This window comes from Sphaeramia orbicularis, chromosome 21 (assembly GCF_902148855.1).
Source record: "Sphaeramia orbicularis chromosome 21, fSphaOr1.1, whole genome shotgun sequence".
In the NCBI taxonomy this organism is placed as follows: Eukaryota; Metazoa; Chordata; class Actinopteri; order Kurtiformes; family Apogonidae; genus Sphaeramia; species Sphaeramia orbicularis.
The window spans coordinates 32907550-32920412 of NC_043977.1; the positions used below are offsets into that span (position 1 = coordinate 32907550).

The 12863-nt window shown below is 37.3% G+C and overlaps 1 protein-coding gene across 2 annotated transcripts; it reads left to right on the top strand.

Annotated features, from left to right (window-relative positions):
- Positions 1 to 4240: 4240 nt before the first annotated feature.
- Positions 4241 to 9892, top strand: dcun1d2a (DCN1, defective in cullin neddylation 1, domain containing 2a). 2 transcript variants are annotated; one of them, XM_030124928.1, is made up of 7 exons: positions 4241 to 4317; positions 6243 to 6459; positions 6554 to 6722; positions 7037 to 7167; positions 7257 to 7339; positions 7853 to 7949; positions 8456 to 9892. In XM_030124928.1, the coding sequence occupies exons 1-7, from the start codon at positions 4315 to 4317 to the stop codon at positions 8533 to 8535; spliced, it is 780 nt and encodes a 259-aa protein (XP_029980788.1). In that variant the 5' UTR covers positions 4241 to 4314; the 3' UTR covers positions 8536 to 9892. The 2 variants fall into 2 exon arrangements, with proteins under 2 accessions (XP_029980788.1, XP_029980787.1); XM_030124927.1 differs by lacking the exon at positions 4241 to 4317 and having other exon boundaries at positions 5700 to 6459.
- Positions 9893 to 12863: the final 2971 nt, after the last annotated feature.

A 12863-nucleotide genomic window follows, 5' to 3' on the forward strand; every position in this document is an offset into this window, starting at 1 on the left:
GAACTATATCAAAATATGAACATCTCTGACATAAACTGCATCATCAAGAAAATAAGGTGTAAATAGGATGACCAGGAGTCCCACTTTAACCCTTTGAAGCCAAAAATGGTTCCTTTGGACTTTTTTCTCATTTCGACTATAAAAAAGTTAGAAAAAATGTTGTGAATGAGTCATTTTGTCCATTTTTGCAGAGCACTTACAACTTTCTAAATCTAGCAGTCATTTACAATTTACTGCATGTTATAATACTGCTAAACAGCTTCTTCTTCAGCTTCTAGTACAAGCATGAGTGCAATTACCTTAATGACACAATAAAACCTATAAAGTCCAATGTCGCAGGTTTCAGAAACCATTGAAATTTCTCCAATTGCACAAACAGTGAAAGAGTTACAGCCATCCAAACTGCATATGTGCAAGGTGTGTCAGCGATGACACGTCAGGGTTTAAAGAGTTAAGGTGAGCAGCATGGCATGTTTGGGCCCTGGCTAATGTCTTACAAATTTAAACTTTGCCCTAAATTTGTTTTCACACTCACATACAAACTGTCAAACTTTTTAATTTCATGTTTCATATATTTTCTCAGGGTGGGAGTGAAGAAAGTTGCAAACAACAGCTGTGGCCTGGAAGATTGGAGAAGTTGCTTGTGACTAAAGGGTTTGGTTCCCTGGACTAACAGATAAATTGCTGGCCGATGTGCCCTTTAGCAAGGCACTTAACCACCCATTTGTTCTCTGGACGCCGAACATGGCAGCTCACTGCTACTAGTCTGCAATGGGTGGTGTGTTCCTTCAGAGGGTCGGTTTTAGTGTTGTATTTACTGACAAGTATTCTCCTTCTTTAAGTTATATCAAAGACCCCTGTCAGCTCTCATGAAATGTTCAACATTGTCCCAGACAAACATACACTGCCCCATAGTTGGTTTGTTGGGAACCATTCATTCTATCCACAACTGTGCCTTGACACATAATATCTGACTATTATAATTACAGTATTTATTTGTTTTCACATTTCATTCAAATTTGAGCTAGAAAAAGGACGAAGAATGTGATGTGGCCTCATTTTTAAAGAATAATCTTTATTTGTCAGTATCTTGTACATGCAAACATGTTACACACATCACTGCTTTTAACCCATCACCAGCTGAACCTGCAGGAACACACCACACACTGCAGACTAGGAGAAGTGGGCTGCCATGTCAGTAGCCATAAAAACAAAATAGTCTGGTTAAACAGCAGTTTGTGGATCTAAACTGCAATTTAACATGTCTACATATTAGAGTAAAACATAGAGATGTCCTTTACTGTGAAAAACCACTGAGGTGCTTCCTCTATCGGCTATCATCGAAGGAAAACCCTGCATCATGAACCTGCCACAAGTCAAAATAAATAGTTTTGAGAATTAAAAAGAAGTTATTTTCTTAATTACATGACACATGTGACCAAATACATACAGAAACTCATAATGCACAAGATAAAATTCAGTTTGGAAATGTATGTAAATTCCTGCAGTTGCACAAAATATTGTGTGAATTTTAGAATTTTCAAGACTGCACTTAATTTTTTTTCTTTTTAAAACATAACTTACATTTTATTCCCATTTTTCCACCAGTCTTGCATTGAATTTATCAGTGTATGGATGGATTATTGAGTGAATGTAGGAATCGTTATTATTGATTTATTAAGTGTAGATGCAGAGAAATGACTGCAATGTGTCTAATTATGAACATTTACACAATTCTATCCTGTCTCAGTGAAGGTTGTAATGTTCAGTTTTGGTGAAACCTGTTGTATATACCAACTGATATTTTCATAATTATATTAACAAAACTAGATAATTATTAGAAACTCTATGTTGGACCAGCCTTCAGTGGGTGTTTTCATCAGTATGACTAAAAAAAGGAAGGCTGACATTCACAGATACTCTATCAGTAGAAGTTCTGGTCAAACTATTGGCACATATTGAAGGGTGGATACATTTTCACATGAGATAAAACTCAGCTGAGCTCCCGCCAGCTCAAGTGTAACCAATAATATTGTGGTATGTACGACTATATTGGGTTGTGGGGTTTTTTTTTGGTTTTTTTTTTGTTTTTTTGGGGGGGTGGGGGGGGGTCATAAGAGATAGGAAGTAGAGTGCCTGTACTATTTGGACCCTTCTTAAACATATCTAACATTTATGTGTAAAATCTTTAACATCTAATGGTTTCTTCTGTTGTGTAAGACTATTTTGTTTTGACAGTCATCAGGTAGACCAACTTTTTATGTGCATTTTTGTTATAACATTGTCTTCTATGCACGAATTTGATTTTACATGAATTTAAGAACATATATTATATAAGCGCAATACTGAAACAAGCATTGCCTGAAAACCACAAATGACAGAAAGACAAGGTGTCTTAGACAAACAACAGAAAGGTTAGTAAACAGAATTAGACTCTCTCTATCCAGGTTTTTATTGTACAGACTGTATTGTACTGTAGTGGTGTGCAGTAAATTGCCAATTGAATGAATTACTTGCCTCAAAAAACATGGGACCAGTGGTGGAAGATGCATTCAGATCCTTCATTAACCCATAAAGACCCAAATATCCATCACCAACTAAAACCATCCACTGATTCAAACTGTTTAATACCTGTTGATCCATTTATCCTATTAGTACATGTAAATAATTGGTGTAAAATACAGTTTGTCATCACCTCATGGTCATCAGATATGACCCATTTGGACATTCAGAGGCTCCGTAGTGAACGTGGAAACACCATCATCTTCTACAATGTTGATGCACCATTAAAACCCATTGAGTTTGATCAATGACAGTGGATGGAGACACTTGGTTTATGTTCAGCTAACCTCCTAAGACCCAGCTATGGGTTTTCTGTCCACATTTATGGACAAGAGTTGCACAACTTTATACAAAAAAAAAGAAAAGAAAACTGTCCACCACAAAGGACATTCCTTAAAAATTTTTAAAAACTGCATCTGAAAAAAACTGTTGCATCATGATGTTTCCAATATTGCCACTTATTTAATAAAAAACAAAAAAAAGCTTGTACTTTGCTGACATTTCCTGGGTCTTAGGAGGTTAATGATATATTTTACTGAAAAAGTCAGTTTTTCTTCAGTTTTCTCTGTTTTTGATAAAATAACCCTCAACTTTAATCCGAGCTTTTATTAACATCTACATGATCAGTAAATTAAATACAGGAAATACCTGATTTATACTGATAAAATACAAAATACAGAGGATAATATTATAAATAAATAGTGATAAATCACTTCAGAAAGGTTAGATATATAGAAAATGTCATTTGGGAATAGACATAAAAGGAGCACTAGCTCAACTGCATAAAAGTACGAGGTAGTAAGTGTGCAGTAGGACGGTCCCTGTCAGTGTTCTACCATTATATATGTTTTTATTCATAGTACTGCTGCATTAATGTGTATACTACGTTTTACTGCTGTAGATAAGCAAGGATGAAGTAATTTGATCTGCTTTACATATTATTCACCACTTTAATCCACCACTTTGTATCACTTTCTATAAGATCATCATATGTTTTAGCATTGCACCTGATCAGAGCCATATACATCTGTAAAAAGTCAACTTTTCATCAGCTCAGAACAACAGGTCTTTTTAAATGTTGTGACAATGCTTTTTCCATTGAATCCTAGAGTGTCTATTTAGTATTAGAAGGAAGAGACTTTTGTCAACAGATGTGTGATGTGTTTTGTTATACCACTGCTTGGCACTCTGTTCTGAGGAATCTAGACTGCCTCCTTTACTTTGGCAGTTTAGTTGTTCTGGAGGGTTTTACTCAAACTGTAAATGACATGGAAATTATGATCCTATGCACTTACATTTACTTCTTTTGGACACTACTATCTGTCAAATTCATACAATGTTATGTAAACAGGTGTCATCTCAACTCTGTGTGCTGTCTAAAGTGAAGTAGCTGGTGCTTACTGATACAGTGTTTATAGTGTAAATCATGTTGAGTGTGGGTATAAGACATGCAGGCTGGTGATCTGTTATTTATACAGTGTTGTGTTCAATTTGGGAGTCATTTTATTTAGATAAGTGCACAAAATATAAAGCAAAGCAATGCATAGTGTCATTGTTGCATAAGTCTCATGCTGACACATTAAGTCAGACATAAACTGGTCAAAATCATTCGAAACAACACGAATACCAACAGAGCAGTGATTGTAAATCTCCCTGCTCTGCAAAACCTTTAATAGATGCTTGACTACTTCCGCGCAGGCGCACAATGAATGATAGTCGGGCTACCAAACTGGTCAAACAGCGGGTGTGAAAATGGTAGGTAACCAAAATAAACACAAACCCGGGCATTGGTTTTGGTGCCGTTAAGGATTCACCTCCCTGGCATTTGTGGTGATATTACCAGTATATGTTGTGTCGCGTTTTGGCAAGCCTACAATGATCAGTTAGTTCTGTTCGCTGCTGTTAACAGGGAAGGTCAGTTGATATTTTGAGAGCAGCTAGCTAGCTACTCGTACCTTTTTTGGCAGTCTGTTAACTTCGTCTGTGAGCATGTCAGATATTGAACCTCAAAGACATACACAAGTGGGGTCGTTTCAGTGTAATCCCGAATCTTTGGTAACCTCAATGACAGTTTATTCCTGTGATATTATGCCCATATTTAACACCGATACATTCTCGCTAACTTGGCTAACGTTAGCCAGTAAGTTACTAGCTTGTGGTATGTAGGCAATGCTAACCCAACGTTACCCATCTGGTAGAAAACAATCTGTGCCGACACCAATCCATAAAACTCTGGTTTTATGTGCTCATTATTATCAGAAAAGAGCTGCTGTTATTTGAAGCCATTAGCTTGGTAAACCCGCAGTTTGTCTCCGGTTTCAGGAAACGCTGCTCCTCAGTAAAGTGCTCAAATATCTAGTGTGAGGTGGGTAAAGCATGATGATTTTTTTAGAGCAGATACAAGTGAGAGCGCAGGGTTGATCCGTAATCACATCGATCTGTATTGACAATTAGTTTTCTGATCATTAACAGTATTAAAATGTCGATTGGTCAATAACAATACATGGGAGAAACAAATCACTGTCCATGCTAAGGACATCCATATGGTTCTGATCTGAGTTAAAACACCAGATGTCGTGTTAAAATGTGCAGTTCAAAGTATTATAATGTCTCTAAACCTTTACAGTATGTTGCAAGTCTATTGCAATTCAAGTTTTCTGAACTTAGTTGACTGGGTTTAACCAAGTAAAACAGACACTACAGACAGGAATCACACTATAATATACCATGACAACAGTGATTTCACAATGCTGTGATCTGTTGAAAAACAGGCATCTGTGATACATTATGAGGCCTGTGTAACTATAGGAGAAAAAACTCCAAAAAGAAAGGAAAAAGAAAGAATACTTTGGTTATTCAGTGCATAGTGGTGTCAGATTACAGACAACTGAGTCAAAACTTCATCCAAAACAATGCTTAGTGACTCTGACACACACTGACCATAACTTCCATGTGTCCCAATGAAAATGTTGATATTTGTTGCCAGTGTATTAATAATGGGCCACAAGTGGAATACAATAAAGTCCTATATTGATATTTTGGATGTCTCAACTTGATTGATGATTGGTTGTGTTTAACCAAATAAAATGTGCACTAAAACTGCCTCATACTCATAAATGATTTCTAGTAATTGTAATTTCTGTATACATCTTAAAACAGATAGATTAGAATTCCCCAAAATTAGATTTTCCTACAGCGATTAAAAAAACAGTTTCAGATTATTTTTGGCATGGCGCTTGTGTTACAGTCCAGACTTGTAGCACCTCTGGGTCCCGATGATGGCATCCCATTTCCCTCCTCATGTTACATCTGTGACTGTAGTTATCTGAGGGGCCCTCGGGGGTACAGCATGTGCTTTGAGAATCCACAACATCTCCCGTCAGAAAAGTCCATGTTGCTTTAGGACAGGACCTAATTGCCACCACATCTTCCTGGATCACCACCTAATACATACTGAATTTGTCAGTGTGGGAGACTAACCTTTTTGAGTTATGCGTCTGGGTTTCTCCGAGTGTCTCCTAGTTTTTCCTGTCTTCTTAACTGTTGCCTGAATGCCTGTAGATGTGTGTGTGTCGCTGTGTGTTGTGGTCTGTGTATCATTCTGTGTTTGTCTGTTGCTGGCCGTACTGCCTGGCCTGATCACGCCCGTGTCTGACAGCCCTTGTCCTGTGCTTGCACAGCATAAGCTGAAGTCTTCGCAGAGGGACAAGGTACGGCAGTTCATGTCCTTCACACAGGCTGGGGAGAAGACAGCCGTGTACTGCCTAACACAGAATGACTGGAAACTAGAAGTTGCTACAGACAACTACTTTCAAAATCCAGATCTGTACTGTAAGGAATCCATGAAATCATCAGTAGACCGGAAAAAGCTGGAGCAGCTTTACAACCGCTACAAAGGTAAGTGAGAGTCTGTATTATTACACGCTTGACTCCTAATTTTCACGGTCTCCAATATAAGCTCTGTGTAACTGGTGTATAATTTCCCTCACAGATCCTCAGGATGAGAATAAAATTGGTATCGATGGGATTCAGCAGTTTTGTGATGATCTCTCATTGGATCCAGCCAGCATCACTGTATTGGTTGTTGCATGGAAGTTTCGCGCAGCCACTCAATGCGAGTTCACCAAGAAGGAGTTTCTGGATGGCATGACAGAGCTGGGGTGAGTGTTGAAATCTGTAGCGTGTGATATAAACACTGTCCTCAAAGTATCTTCACATGGTGGTTGTTTTAGTGTAGCCCCTGGGAAGGAAGCCTCTATATATAGACCCTCTCTACCACAGCTTGAGTATTCTGTGTCTTTGTGGAAGGAGTTAGTGGAAGAGCTGCTGTGTTTTGACATTTGAGGTTTATGTGTCAGAGTTAACCTCTGCCAATTTGTCGTCATCCACATAGCCATGTTGCAGCTGGTTGGCATGTCTGCATGTTGTCACTTAGAGTTTGTTTATTTGTTCCTGAAATTGTCTCTTCTTGTAGATGTGACAGCCCAGAGAAGTTGAAGGCACTTTTGCCAAGATTAGAGCAGGAGCTCAAAGATAGTGGGAAATTCAAGGACTTTTACCAGTTCACCTTTAACTTTGCCAAAAATCCCGGACAGAAGGGTCTAGGTAAGTAGAGTAACGATGAAAAGCACCATTTGGTTTTTCAGTCTGTCAAAATAACTTTCACTATTCCTGTGTCCTTTGTGTCTGTACAGACTTGGAGATGGCTGTAGCCTACTGGAACCTGGTTCTTTCAGGACGATTTAAGTTCCTTGATCTTTGGAATAGATTCCTCTTGGTAAGTCAAATCCATGCAAACCAGTTGGGAAGGGGTCTATGCCATGTATGGTAAAGGAAATACTAGTTTTCATTAAATGTCAGCATGAGACAGAGTTTGGAATAAAAATCAGCATGCTCTTCATCACCTTGAAATCTCATAGTATTGTTGCAATATGCAAACTGTACAATATAAATTAATTCAACCTTTAGTTAAATGTTGATAGTTCATTGAGGGCATGCTCAGATTTTCAGCGATTTCAATAATAAAACATAACAGGTTAAATATGAGATGACAACACAAAATATAATTAAAAACAGTTACATTGAAAGCAGAGTATACTGTTATTATAGTTTTAAGAGCTAAAACCAGATTTTTTACTGACTGATGACTATGTGACCATGGAGGCTGTATATTAATAAATGCTGTCATTTAAGGCTTTATAAATAAATAGATATAAACAGACAATTATTGATTACAGATAGATAAACTACTTTACATCCTAGAATGATCACCAGTATTTGTCCATTACAGGAACACCATAAACGATCCATCCCTAAAGACACATGGAACCTATTGTTGGACTTCGGTAACATGATTGCAGACGACATGTCAAACTATGATGAGGAAGGTACGTTTGTGAAGATTAAAATGAATGTCCAGTAAATCCATTGCTTTAAAGCAGAGCTGCACATTTGGTGAAAAAGTCCTGTTGTGAATTTTGTGGACCGTATGGTGAATTGCAATAGACAAACGACTGTCCTGAGTGTACTTGCTTTGTTATGTAGGAAAGGATTAATGTCTATTTTGTAATGTTCAAACTTCAACTAGGATTAAAAAATATGTTCAATTACCATCATTCATTTATTTCACCCCTCTGTGGAACACAAAATATCACAACACAACAGAGGTCATGTTTGTGTTGGTTTAGTTCTTTGGCATCCTTTTATTAGACTGATGTGTTCTCTCACTGCAAAAGCTTCATAGCCCAAACACAGACTTTTTGCAGTAATACAATTGAACCAGCTAATGTTGCAATTTAATTGATCGTGCAGCTCTGCTTTAAGGTAATGTTATAAATGTGTTTTAGATGTAAAGTACTGTGACACTAACAAGAACTTGCTGTTTCTTTCTCAGGAGCATGGCCAGTCCTTATAGATGATTTTGTGGAATTTGCTCGACCAATTGTAACAGGATCAAAACGTAAAACTCTCTAAATCCAACCCCGACTCTGGAAAGCCAGAATGTTGTTTCTTTTACAGTGACTTCATAGTTTTTTTTTAAGACTTGTACAAAAAAAGAAAATTGTAGACTTCAGAATGAAAACAGAAGCACTTGAAACTGTCAAGAATCCACCTTTCAGGGAGCTGAGTAAAAACTATGAGAACAACTGGCCACATATTTGTCCTCGTGAGACTGAGGCGTCATATGGACATTGCCAGATTCACCTGTGTTTTTCCCGTTGGAGTCTCATTGATCCTGGGAGCCCCTTCGCTTTGCTCCAGGAGGAGCACGACCTGTCAGGCCACAGCCCTGTAAACGGGGATGAGCACAGCGCTGAGAGGAGGTTCACTGGCTGTGTGTACTCTAAAGAGACTGGAGAAAGGAAGCTGAGTGTTAAGATTCTTCCTAGTCGGCTTTGTTATGTTGTATGAAGCTCTGAGTGACTGTGCAAAGCTCCCATGTCTTATTCTATCATTGGGACAGAGTGCTCACTACACCAGCACCAACAGAACTGTTGCAGTTTTTACTGTACATACTGTATCTATTGGGACAGTTTACAAAGAGAGCTATATGAAGAATAATATAAATATGTTCAATTTATAAATGCATAAGATGATTCTTTTATGTACAGTAAATGCTAAGATCTCTAACGGGATGCCTCAGTATTGTGGATGATGCCGTTATTATTGTTAGGTGGATCTGTCAAGTCATGGAATCGTAAGCTTCTCATTGAAAGCATGTTAAACATTTTACGTCACCTTGGGCTGTTTTCACAAATAAATTTTCAATCAAGTAAAGGAAGTGCTTTAATTTAGGTAATCGTTCTTGGTTTGTGGTATTATCTGTCAGGATTGTCAGCTGGGAGCTGGTGTCCAGTCCTAAATGTGATGTAGTCAGTCTTACCACAGAACCACAGCGTTTTGTTTTTTGCAACTTTACTTTTTAATTTCTTCTGTGTAAAGAATACAATTTTGATTTTATCAGTTGATCCCTCTGAAACATTAATGAAGCTAAATTTAACTACTCAGCAGCATTTAATAGAATTTTAAAGATAAGAAATTACAGACCCTTAGGATTGCATGACACATATCTGTATGTTTACGGCAGCGTGAAGCCCTCCTTTCTAAAGCCAGGACACTAAAGAGGGCATCAACAGGACGACAAAGTAAGCCTTAAGAATAAACACCTGTCTGTTTGATATTTATGTTTCTGTTCGAGCCCATCTGTTCAGTGTCACTGAAGGTAGTGAAAATTAGAATATATTGTTGATACATCATGTAAGTAGCCTAAGTATATTGTTCATTTAAGAAAGATGAATAAAGCATGAGTTTTTCCATAATGAGAAACGCATTTAGTGCTTTTGTTATTGACTAAACTGTAACAGTATGTTGTAACTGTAATGACTTAATCCTATTATTTTCAGAGCATATTTTGAAAGGTCATCTGGATTATTTAGAAATGTAGAGCACCGTTATAAGGTTTAGATAAAGCAATTCTGTGCAACACCTAAACCTTATCTATATACTGAACAAAAATATAAACACAAGGTCTGAGACTATTCTATGTACATAAAAGCCCTATTTCTCTCAAATATTGTTCACAAATCTGCCTAAATCTGTGTTAGTGAGCACTTCTCCTTTGCTGAGATAATCCATCCACCTCACAGGTATTGCATATCAAGATGCTGAGTAGACAGCATGATTATTGCATACGTGTGTCTTAGGCTGGCCACAATAAAAGGCCACGCTAAAATGTGCAGTTTTACTGTATTGAGGGGGGTCAGAAGTCCAGTCAGTATCTGGTGTGACCACCATTTGCCTCACACAGTGTAACACATCTCCTTGGCGTAGAGTTGATCAGGTTGTTGATTGTGGCCTGTGGAATGTTGGTCCACTCCTCTTCAATGGCTGTGCAAAGTTGCTGTATATTGGCAGGAACTGGAACACACTGTCGTATACGCTGATCCAGAGAATAGCAGAGGATGGATGATCCCAGCAAAGGAGAAGTGCTCACTAACACAGATTTAGACAGATTTGTGAACAATATTTGAGAGAAATAGGCCTTTTGTGTACATAGAAAAAGTTTTAGATCTTTGAGTTCAGCTCATGAAAAATAGGAGTAAAAACAAAAGTGTTTATATTTTTGTTCAGTGTGTACATACATATAACCGATATTCATGTAAAGTTATGTGGAGAGCATGAAAATGAACGTTTCCAAGACTTTATGATTGCCTCCAGTGGACTTTGTTTTAAGCTTTTTGGATGGTTAATATCTTTTCTCACTCTTCCAAACATTTGCATATGGATGAGGTAATGATAATGGTCCAAAATATGTGAAAGTGTACTTTTTTTTTATCTTCAGTAATGTAAAGACAATGCAAAAACCCAGACTGCACCAAAGCCCTCTGAATACTCTGAAAAACAGATGAATAATTACTTCAATATTTAATGTAATTAGATGCTGATGCACTAATCCAAAGGACCAGCAAATGTAGAATGATCATGACGTAATATTAACAATACAAAGCAGGTTTAGATAAATTCAGTCCAGTAGGCTGTAGATGGCAAAACTTATCAACATACAACAAAATACACAATTCCTTATTAATAACTGCAGTTGCTTATTGTTAAAGTAGGTCTAATAGCTTTGGAGACAGAGTCTTAACAAAAACAAAACAGATTACATTACCCTCTGCTGAAGATGATCTCTGTCTTTTAGAAGCGATTCTGAACTTTTCACACACTTTAATTCTTGTCTCTACATTGGAGTTAGAGTTTCCTTTCCTTTACATCAGGGGTGTCAAACTCATTTTCTTTCAGGGGCCACATTCAGCCTGATTTGATCTCCAGTGGGCCGGACCAGTAAAATAATAACATAATAACCTATAAATAATGACAACTCCAAATTATTACCGCCACCAAGGAGGTTATGTTTTTGCCAGGGTTTGTTTGTTTGTTTGTTTGTCTGTCCGTTAGTGTGCAACATAACTCAAAAAGTTATGGACAGATTTTGATGAAATTTTCAGGGTTTGTTGGAAATGGGATAAGGAAGAAATGATTAAATTTTGGTGGTGATCGGGGATGGGGGGGGCCCACGGGGGGGGGGGGGGGGGGCAGACCAGAAAATTTCATCCAAATCTGTCCAGAACTTTTTGAGTTATGTTGCACACTAATTGATAGACAAACAGACAGACAGACAAACAAACCCTGGCAAAAACATAACCTCCTTGGCGTGGGGGGGCCCACGGGGGGGGGCCACTGATCCGCCTTGGCGGAGGTCTGCGCTCTCCGAGTGCTTCTAGTTGTCTTTGTTTTAGTGTAAAAAAAAGCACATTAAATTATGGAAATACTTACTTTTATAAACTATCCAAAAAAACAAACAAACTGAAATTAAAATTAAAAAACGTAAGAAAATTTAGTGCAATTTTAATAATATTATTCCTCAACTTATCATTTCTACATGTGCATTATGGATCAGATCTACAAAGACAAACACTTCATAACAGGCAGAAAATTGTTAAAATTGTGCTCAATTTTCTTTAGGCCTTTCAGGTTGTTCAAATTTGTTCAGGTTTTTCACACTTATTTGTCCAGGATAGTTTGTAAATGTAAATATTTTCACAATTTAATGTTATTTTTTTGCACTAAAACAAAGAAAAACATTTTTAAGTTGTTAATTCTAGATTTTTTTGGCTTAATTCAAGATTTTTTTGACTTAATTGAAGATTTTTTTTTTTTGCTAAATTCAAGATTTTTTGCTAAATTCAAGATTTTTTTGCTAATTTTAAGATTTTTATTTTATTTTATTTTATTTATGTTTTTTTTTTTTTTTTTGCTTAATTCAATTCAGAACTACGGAATTTTTGCACTTGGCAAAAACATCCCAGGGGCTGAACTGGGCCCTTTGGCGGGCTGCATTTGGCCCCCGTGGCGCATGTTTGAGACCCCTGCTTTAGATGTTCCTCATGCATCCCCAGGTTTTGTTTTTATTCCCCTGAACAAACCAAAATCAGATATTTTAAAAGAAATTAAGAAGAAGAACCTTTATTTGGCAGTGTTGTATAGTTTTACATGTGGACATTCACATATGGGGGGGGGTAGGTTGCCTTGCTCAAGGGCATATCAGCCAACAATTTCTCTGCTGGTCTGGAGAATCAAACTGGCAACCCTTTGGTCACAAGCTGCGTCTCCAACCTTCTACGTCACTTGTTTTATTTTTATCAGTGTCTGTAGACGTAGGGTTTGAATTGTTCTTCATATTATTTTTTATTTCTTGTGTTTATTTTATTCATCAGTTTTTAACATCAGTCTTACTTATTTGG